We start from the raw sequence: 11,105 nt of genomic DNA on the forward strand, positions 1-11,105 counted from the left end.
CGACCACAACAATGACTCTATTGATGTTAATGAAGATAATGTTGGAAATGAGTCTAATTTGCCAATGATGTGCCAATTGATATTGATGAAGATAATGTTGGAAATGCGTCTAATTCGCCAAATGAATTTGATGTGGCAATTGATGTTAATGACGGTAATGTTACATATGAGTCTAATTTGCCAAATGATGTGCCAAATGATGTTAACGAAAATAATGTTGGAAATGAGTCTAATGTGCCAAATATATCCAATTGTTTTATTGATATTTATGATCCTATGAATTGGACCAATCTTGATAACAAGACAAGAGATATTATAATTAAAAAAAGGGCATATAAGAGAATTGAATATTGACTACCCTCTTGATGATAATAATAGACATTTTAAGGATGGTTATTTTTTTTAGAAAGATGAATAATGGTGAGATTAGTGATAGAAAATGGTTGGTTTATTCTAAACATGTTGACAAAGTATTTTGTTTTTGTTGTAAGTTGTTTAGATTTATTACTAATAAAAGTTTGTTGGCAAATGATGGTTTACATGATTGGAAGCGTATAATTGAAAGATTAAAACAACATGAAAATAGTACTGAGCATATGAGTAACATGTTTACTTGGAATGAAACGAGAGTAAGGCTAGATACGTGTGAAACAATTGATAAAAACTTGCAGGAAACAATTATGAAAGAGAAAAATCGATGGAGGCAAGTGTTACTTAGAATATTTTCAGCCGTTAAATGTCTTGCTACTCATAACTTAGGATTTAGAGGATCTAATGAAAAATTATATCAAGGTGATAATGGTAATTTCTAAGGATTAATTGAAATGATTGCTGAATTTGATGTGTTAATGCAAGATCATCTTAGAAGGATTCAAAATCATGACATTCATCATCATTATCTTGGACATAAAATTCAAAATGAATTGATCTCTCTTTTGGCTTATAATGTGAAAAGTTCAATAATCAAAACTATCAAAGAGGCAAAATATTTCTCTATTATTCTTGATTGTACTCCTGATATTGCTCATCAAGAAGAAATGACTTTGATAATACGATGCGTGAATATGTCAAGTGAAAAAAATAAAAATTGAAGACTACTTTTTAGAATTTTTGGAGGTGACTGACACAATGGGATTGAGACTTTTTATTGAATTGCAAAAGGTTTTAAAGACTCTTGATCTTAATATTGAAGATGTAAGAGGTTAAGGTTATGATAATGGCTCTAATATGAAAGGGAAGCATCAAGGTGTACAAAAACCTTTACTTTAAGTGAACCCGAGTGCATTATATATGCCTTGTGCTTGTCATAGTTTGAATCTTTCTCTTAGCGATATGGCACATTCTTGTACTAGAGCTGTTTCATTTTTTTGGTATTGTTCAACGTATATATGCATTGTTTTCTGGTTCCTCAAAAAGATGGAAGATTTTGCGTGATAATGTTCCTGACTTTACTTTGGAATTTTTATCTAATACTCGTTGGGAGAGTCGAATTAAAAGTGTTGAAGCCATTAGATTTCAAGCACCTGAGTTAAGATTGGCATTGTCACTTTTATATGAATCTTGTGATAGTGACGCAAAATCAAAGAGTGAAGCTGAGAGTTTGTATAATGCACTTGGGAGCTTTGATTTTTTGCTTGGTATGATTATTTGGTATGAAATTTTATTTGTCATAAATAAGGTGAGTAAGAAATTACAATCTAAGTCCATGTGTATTGATACCACAATAGTACATGTTGAAGGTATAGTGTCATATTTTGAGAAGTTTAGAGTTGATGGCTTTCTTTCTTGTATGAATATTGCTAAAACTATTGCACTTGATATGGATGTAGAGCCTACTCTTCCGACAAGGCGTCGCATTATTAGAAAATGACATTTTGATGAAACTAATGAAGAAGATGAACAAAACCAATCGCCTGAAGAAGTATTTATACTTGAATATTTTTTGGTGGTTGTTGATATGGCAATTGCTTCTTTGAAAAGCAGATTTGAGCAATTAAAAACTTTTGGAAGTATTTTAGGATTTTTGTTTGATTCAGAAAAGTTAAAGTCTTTAGGTGAAAAGGAATTGAGAGAATGTTGCTTAACTTTTCACTCTACATATACATCCGATGTTGATATAAATGATCTTTACTCAGAATTGAAAGTGTTACAATCTACTTTGCCAAATACATTACTGTTTGCGACTGATATTCTTGAGTTTATCAAATCTGTAGATTGTTATCCAAATGCTTCAATTGCATATAGAATTTTTTTAACAGTTTTGGTAACTGTGGCAATAGTTCCGGTAACTGTGGCATCAGCTGAAAGAATTTTTTCGAAGTTGAAGTTGATCAAAACCTACTTGAGGTCGTCAATGTCGGAAGAACGGTTGAATGGTCTTGCAATGTTATCAATCGAGAAAGAACTTTTTGGAAAACATCGATGTTGATGTTACTTTGCATCTCAAAACGTTCATAGATCGCGCTTTTTATGATTTCTTAATATCGTGTAGTAGCCAATGATACATTAATTAATTGAATAATTTTTTTTAAAAGGGCCCCGTTTTACTATTTTGCCTAGGGCCTCCAAATGTTTAGGACCGGCCCTGGGTACATTTTAACACAAGTAGGGGCTAATAATTTTCCTCTAAGAATGGTCAACCTTTTAGTATATATCTCTTGATTTGTACTCTACCAAGCCCCTGGTAGTCAAGCCATAAGCCGAGTGAACATAACATTTGATACTTCATAGTACGATTTGTTTACATTATAATAACAATTACGAAAGTACCTTTATGCTCCAAACAATCATGTATACATTGAAAATAATCTTTAATTTGTACCAAACTTACATCAATCATAAGGGAATTTTGAGAGGTGTACTAAGGTTCATACGTGATTTAATGGGTCCCCAAATTTATAAACACAAATGTACTATACAATTTAAATTATATTTGAGGAGTTAAAAGATAGAAAAGCTCATAAAAATTAGCACAAATTTTAAAATAAGACGATTTCACATCGTGTGGCCATTCTTTTCTAATAAAAAACATTCATTATTTATTGTCATCATTAAAAGGTTAAATTTATACAAATAGACACTCTTATAGTATAAGACCGTTTCACACAATAATTACTCGAAAGTTAATGTACTTTTTTTTAATAATGTCATCACCTCCTTTTGTACTCCGTAGTCTGTATTACACATTTATTATTGTATGTATGAGACTTGACCATGATATCATACTATTCTCAAGCAACTAAAGCATAAAAAATGAATTACAAACAAAGTAAAAGACACATGGCCTTCGTATTATTTGATTGACTTCCAATAATTTCGCAACTTTATAGATATGAACCCATGGTCTAGATGTTTGGAAAACACATATATGAAGTACCCAATCTATTCACCAAATAAGAAATATTATTTAGAACGCCAAAGGTGATATGAACCCATGGTCTAGATGTTTGGAAAACACATATATGAAGTACCCAATCTATTCACCAAATAAGAAATATTATTTAGAACGCCAAAGGTGAAATAGTAATACTCCCTCCTATTCACTATTTTCTTCTCTATTTCCTTAAACGGATTATTCAGGTTTTTTTTCCCTTTCTTATTTTGGAAATTTTTACTCTTATTTTATTCATCCCTCTCTCCTATTACCAAACTCCACCCCACCCCACCCCACCCAACTTTTACTTTTATTTTATTCATCTCTCTCTCCTATCACCAAACTCCACCTAACTCACAATTCCTTATTTAATACCTAATTATTCATTCCTCTCTCCAATTCACAAACCCCCGCCATATTTCTTTATTCATTGTTTAATCATCTCCTAAAATCTTGTGCCCACATCAAAGGGGAATAAAACCCCGAATAGAAGGGAATATGAATTGATATTGTTGGAGGATAGATTTGTTAGCCGAAAAGTACGCTATAACATTTGAGTCTCCCATACCAAATGACCTTCCCATTCCAATTTCCAAATGTCCTAGTCATCCGGGTCTTCCGCTAATTCAATACCCACTTCTCCTTCAGTCACGGAGTCCGTCTCGCAGCAACAATCCTCTGTCCAACCCTTTGTCCCATCCTACTACCGGCCTTCGGATACAACAGTGTTCACCCCATGTCAACTCGTGCTCGCACAAATTCCCTCACCCCAAAGACTACAAATATATCAACCAGGCATCCATTAACCCCAAAAGTGAATGAAACAAAAATTGAGCCCCGTACTTGTCACCAAGCTGCAAAAAATCATAATTGCATTGGAGAGCTACCATGGAGTAGGAGTATTCGGCTCTTATGAGAACATGTACCTGGACTCTACAAGACAAACCTATTAATTCTAACAACTCTATCCTCCAACAGATATGAAAATAATACCGGGAGATTGAAGTTTATTGTGTTGATACGAAGGCAGAAAACCACTACACACAAAATCATCGTGAATATTTACAATAATTTCAATATTAGTAGTAGTCAAGCCGAGAAAAGCAACTATAATAATAGGAATACAAATTGAATCATACATACATAATAAAATTCAACAGAAAGAGGAAGATACGGAAAAAAAAATTGATATCCACATTTCAAAGTACTATACATAACAATAGTGCTACAATCAAATTACCTTGAGGGAGACGAAATAAGGGATTCATGATTCATCATTGTGAATCGATTGTTCATGTCGGTCGATGTAAAAAATAAATAGGATAAAAAGATAGGAGGGAGATCGAAAGGGATAGCAATATAACATTGTTACCATCCGTTAGTTATCATATGCCATTCGGCAAATCATCTTTTATTGTGAATATTTAACATGTCATTCAATTGAGGGAGCTGAAGAAGAAACCTATAACGAATGAATGGTATCAATGCTATTTGAATGGAGGCTGAAGTGAAGCAATTTTTCTTTTCCACGTGCCATTTTAAAAACTGTTTAATCTAGTCTTTTAATAAGGTTCTATAGATGTTAACAATTATATGGTTTTTTTAGAAAATTAGCTAAAGAAGAAAAATCGTCGTGGGCTTTAACTTTTCAATTGAAAAAAAAAACAAATATTTCGCAAACCTCAAATAAAGAAAAACGAGGGAGTATCATTTTATACTATGTAGTGGATAATTTAATTTTTGACCATATTGATATTGAAAATGGTTACTTAATACTCCCTCCATTATACTTAACTTAGAGCATGTACATTGAAGAGGAGGTCATCTTCCTCTCTTCAATTTTTTCTAATTTTTTCATTGGTCATACTATTTTCTCTTTTCACTACCCAATTTCCCACTTTTTCATCTTCTTCCTCTCTTCTTTTCCACGTCAAAGAGGATCTTATTTCCTCTCTTTTAAGTAGTCCCCACCACCCATTTTCTCTCTTATTTGGCACAAGGGCCAAGACAAGGACATCCTCTATTTATAGAGGATGTCTTCCTCTTTCTCTTTAAAGAGGATGTGAAGAGGATGTTGCCACATTGAAGAGGACATCCTCTTAACACCCTCTTTCATCTAAGAGGATGGGCAATCCTCTTCAATGTGGATGCTCTTATGATATTCTGTAAAAAAATACATCATTATTACATTAATTTAAAGAGTGAAATTGGGCTTTGAAAATAGGAAAACTACCACTTTATTCCACTCGTTTAAACATAGCTTATGACAACTATTGCAAAAAGGTCCATCTGCCTCTATATCTCCATTAATAACAAACAGAATATGTTGCTTTGAGATTTGATTACAGTAGATAATAAGTGGAAAAGTCATGCAAACTCTCGACTTTAAAAACAAACAAGTAATTTTTACCTTTGGGGTGGATGTGGCTCCAAGAGTTGGAAGATCCTTCCTCTCGGGCTCTTTCCTTAAGATTTCCTTTAAGTTGAAGACGAATTGACTCCTTGCGTTTTTCTTCGGTCACTAAAAAAATATAAGGCTAGATAAAAAAGGGTGAAACAAATAATAAAAAAATGAAAAATGAAATTACAGAACAAATCTCTTATTACTGCAATAAAGAACCATTTTTTGATCATGTCTCTGGTAAACATAATACTTCTCATTATCATTCTTGTTGTTGTTATTGTTCATGTTATTTTATTGGATTTAAAATTTGCAGAAAGTTGTAAAAGTGATTTGTGCATATATACTTCAGTTTTCTGATGGTTATAAAGAAAAATTAGATTACCATATTTAAAATTGTTGAAATTTACAAAAAAAAAAATGTACTTATTGCGAAGAAACTAGCATAAAGCCCGTTCAAAGTTTCATAGCCATATATATAAACATTTTCTAAAAGTAATTTAAATTTATTTAAAATAGTACTGTATGTGTTATACGTGAAATATGAGTTGAGATTCTTTGTACCACATAAGAAAATAAATGATAATGAGGGTCTATGAAGTAATTTAACTTTAAATTATGGGTTCCAATTTGAAATAATGAAATAAATGAATGAAAGGGTGAAATCATCTGCCTACGCATTGTATAATTCGCAATTCATGTGTGTTTTTAAGTGTAACTGAACAACCACCTAGAAAACCTCCCTTTTAGTCATATTATGAATTGAGATAAATAGCATACACAACTTATTCATATTCACACCTTAGTGTGTGAACCTTGACCTAAATCAGTTGCTCTTTTGTAAAACAACTATTTAAGTAGTATATAGTATATAATATATAGTGTATATCTCCATTAATAACAAACGGAATATTCTGCTTTAGAATTGATTACAGTAGATAGGAAGTGGTAATGCTTCCATTTGCTAAGTTAGGTCTTGGTAAGGCTTTTTGGTAAGTGGGGGTGTTACATATATTGGAATATGATAATATATCAAACACTAGAAATTGTGCTAGTATAGACCGAGGATACCTACATACCTACTGCATAAATAAAGTTGAGATCATTGAGAATAAAGACACATATTTGAGACTTAATTGATTGAACCAATTTATCATGGTATTAGGAGACCAGATTCTTTTCTAAAAGTCATGAGATTTGAGAGGAGAGTTCCTTTATTTTTGTTTATTCTTTAACAATGATTGGCAAACAAGAAATAGAATCTCAAGCCTTATCACCGTATGTGTTCAATGAGGTTCTTATATGGGGTGAAGGTGATGGTGCAAGTTTTTTGAAACTACAGTTAATAACCAAGTACTCACACCTGATTCAAATGGAATTATTGGATTTCCATCACTGTGGGAACAACTTTTGAATTTGATTATAACTTGCAAGTCTAGGGATCTGCTGAATGACAATACTGCAACTGATAATATACCGGAGACACAAACCATGTAACAAGAGACAATAAGCATTTAATAAATTTGCGACAACTGAAGTGATGTCCAGTTGGACTGCTTGATGGAAGCATGGTCATAGCACAATGTTCATGAATGGGAAAGAATGTGATTATTTGGCATTACTATAAGCATTATGTAAGAGAAAAACATAATATAAAAATTACTTGAAAAATATGTAAATAATTGTAAGAGGTTAATAAGGTACTCTAGTCGACCCGGTCATAAATTTGCATCATAGTTGTAACGCGGATCCAAACATAACCCAATTAGTGGGTAAAAGTAATTACTAAAAAGCTTTGGGAACTAATTGATAGTTTACGAAAAATTAGCCAGAGACGATTAATGACTTGCGAAGTCTTTCGATTAACGATGAAGGCCCAATTCAACAATTTACTGCGAGAGACGTTCTTCTATATATGCATGTTGTAAAATTATAGTATTCTACTATCATGGGTCTAGATTACAAGCATTCTGTAACATTTCATTTTGGTAGTCGTTCTTACTTGGTGGATTGTATTGGTATTGGATTTATTAGTGAGCGGTATGTTAGTAAGACCGTGTTAGTGGTGCGTGGCACTTGTGTTGTTGGTATTCGATAGTATTATGGAATTAGGTAGGTTATTCAATGGTTGATGTAGTACTGCGAGTTTTAGTTGAGGTAGGCGCGTTGTTGGTAGAGTTAGTGTCGAGAATGGAGGAAGAGTGTTGAAGCGGTGTTGGATGGTGGAGTGGCATATGTATATGTTATGCCGGTATGAGTGTGAACTTCAAGGACGAAGTTTGTTTTTAAGTAGGGAAGACTGTAATACTACTCATTTCTAGGCGTAGAGTACTCGGTCGAGTAAGTTGCACTCGATCGAGTGCGCCAATCGAGTGTTTTGGTCAGGCTTCTAACATGAGGTCACTCCACCGTGTTGTCGTAGAACTCGGTCGAGTACATTGAGTCACTTGACCGAGTGTCCAGTCAAGAATGTGTTTTCTGCGGTTTCGATTAAGGTGATTAGTGAAGTATATATTGTCATCGTCAGTTTCTTAAAACATTTTATAAAACCTAATTACCATTCTAAACTCTCTCTAATCACCTTAATCATCTTCCAAGTAAGGATTCATCATTTTGAGCATTTGGGTTTCCCTATTTCTGTATCATTTGCGTAGTAAGTCTTAATCTCTAGTCTTTAATCCATCTTGTTTAATCAGTTTTCATTGAGTATAACCTTGAAATTTGGGATTTGAGAATTATGTTATTATGGATCTTTGATTAGGGTTTATAGTGATTGTATATGACTATTCTGTGTAGGTGACGGTCTCATGGAGAATTGCTATTAATTGCTTATGTGTGATTGGATTGTAAAAAGGTAGGGTTTTTCTACTTAGTACAGTTGTTTGACTGGCTGTGAGATGAATTTTGTCTATGTGATTATTGTGGTTGATTAGTGTGGTTATTGTGATAGTGGATATTGGAGGTGATGAGATGGATATTGTGAGCCATGTCGGGAGATGTTTTCACCCCTTATTTCGCCCTTGGTGACTCCCATTGCAAGGGGAATGTACACATTAATGAGCTTGGGTTCGCTCATTGCGATGTGCGGGGATTTGATGTCCATGCTGCGGTTTGGCATCGGCAGGAGTGAGCTACCTATTGCGATGGGAACTCGGCTACTCGTTGCGATGAGAGCCATTGGTTACTATGGAGATCGGAGTTGATGAAGTTGTATTGGTTTGTTCTTATGAATTATATGTGATTGTATCGTTGTACTTGTGCTTAGTTGTATAACTGTCACTAATCTTGTGTGGTGTCGTGTTGTGTTTTCCTTTCTGTTATTTGTTTGCGGTGATCCATTTGATATTACAGGCAAATGGTGAGCAGATAGTCTTATTAGGTGTTGATGATTAATTGCTGAGCTTGGGCTGGGAGCCTTGGAGGGAGCGAGTCACCGCTGAGTTCACTTAGTTCAGATGACAGTTAGTTTGATCAGTTTGTACTCTTCCGCTATTAGGTAGTTGGAATGGTATTGAGTTGTAATCAGTATTTTTACAAAGAGGTTAATAAAGTTATTTAATTTGTTCTCTTATTGTCTATTTGATATGAACTACATCGGGTAACCGAGATGGTAATGCTTCCATTTACAATGAAGGTGTTACGCATTCAACTAGTGGTTACATTAATTAAAATATTTTTTCTCTGCTTTAGTACTATGTTAATATTATCTTTTAAAGTGACATTTTTTCTGACAATGGCCTCGCCCTTTTTTATGTAGGTTGGAAATTGGTTTAATGAAGATGTGGCGACCTAGAGAAAGTATAATCGAGCTAAATAAAATCTTTATTTTCTTCTGAATACATACCAAACAAATTGCATCATATGATTATTTTGGTATCAATTTATGGTTACTGTGTGAGCCAATAAAATAAATAATTTAGCAACTTAAACTTTAGCTAAAAATTTTCAGTATATTTGGTTTATTATATATAAAAGGCGATGAGGGTTAGATATGAGCATGTTTAATACAAAACTTGTGATAAAAGAAAGGATAGTTAATTTCATCTTAACAGATTAATGCACCTATATGAAAGATTAACATACAAATGAACTTATATGAATGATGAATGGTGTCTAATAGGAATATAAAATTATAAGTATATTGTCTTAGAATTTAATTTGGTTGATGCCTCGATGTGATGAAAATATCCATTAGTAGGCCTTATAATTATAAAAAATAAAATTTAAACTTGTGCTCTGTTGAAAATATGTAATCCTTATCATTTGAATATAAATCAATTGTATACACAAGTGATCACAATAAACTATTCATGAAGTCTACGGAACTCGGTCAGTTGGATACTTAGGTTACACAAAGTGATACAGTTTCATTTATCAATTATCACCCACCAACGCCTATATAAATCTCAAACGCAAATTTCAACTTGCATTTTCTACTCTCATACTCTCATAACCCACTCTACTACTTACAAAGTTTAAATTTTGATCTCACGCTTAACTAACCAACAAACAATGTCAACCAATAACAACAACAATAACAACAACAACAACAACATGATCATCAACAACCCCATTTCTATCACACTAGAATATAAAAATGGATCAGCCGTCCAAGTTCCGCAAATATGTGCAATTTTTAGTGGTGTATCATCAACTGTCTCTTTTAATAAAATTAAGAATCAAATACACAAAATACAAAATATTATGTCAATTATTTGTTGACTGACTTTTATTAACGACATAAATGTCTAGTTATGTTTTCCTTATCGGCCACATAGATTGTTAGAGATTGTTCTAGTTTATATTATATACAGCTATAATAATAAGAATAATTAATAAAAATAGTTGTTGGGAGGAAAAAAGTGGATTAATAAACTTTGTAACATATGTAGTTACATAACAAAATCCCCGTTTGACCTTCCAACTAGTTCTATCACCCATAAAATTCACGGGTTTAGCTATGTTGTGATGTTGATAGTATTATAAAAATCCGGATTTACGATCAAACTAGACCGTGGGGACAAAAGGGTCTCGTAAGAAATTTTTTTTATTAATTAATGCGTATTTGTATTTTGCCACAAATACTGCTACGTTTATTTGTATTTTGTCACGATTATTGTTATTGTTGTTGCTGTCTTCGATTTTTTTTACGTCTTTTTTTATTGTATTCACTCCATTCCGGTCATTGGTGTTTTTCTTTTTATTGTCCTTTTATTAAAAACGGTAGATCTATGTAATTAATTCAATCAAAAAACTTTTTTTAAATAAAAATTTCTCTATTTTTATTTGAGAAATATAATTCAAGGTAGATTGAACGGTTAATATTGTTTC

General features: G+C 32.8%; 1 protein-coding gene across 1 annotated transcript; it reads left to right on the plus strand.

Moving 5' to 3' along the window:
• Window positions 1-1,957: 1,957 nt before the first annotated feature.
• Window positions 1,958-2,428, plus strand: LOC141655583 (uncharacterized). Its single transcript, XM_074462655.1, has one exon. It carries the CDS (start codon window positions 1,958-1,960, stop codon window positions 2,426-2,428), a length of 471 nt encoding a protein of 156 aa, XP_074318756.1.
• The last annotated feature ends 8,677 nt before the right edge of the window (window positions 2,429-11,105 follow it).

Source organism: Silene latifolia, chromosome 5 (assembly GCF_048544455.1).
Source record: "Silene latifolia isolate original U9 population chromosome 5, ASM4854445v1, whole genome shotgun sequence".
NCBI lineage: Eukaryota > Viridiplantae > Streptophyta > Magnoliopsida > Caryophyllales > Caryophyllaceae > Silene > Silene latifolia.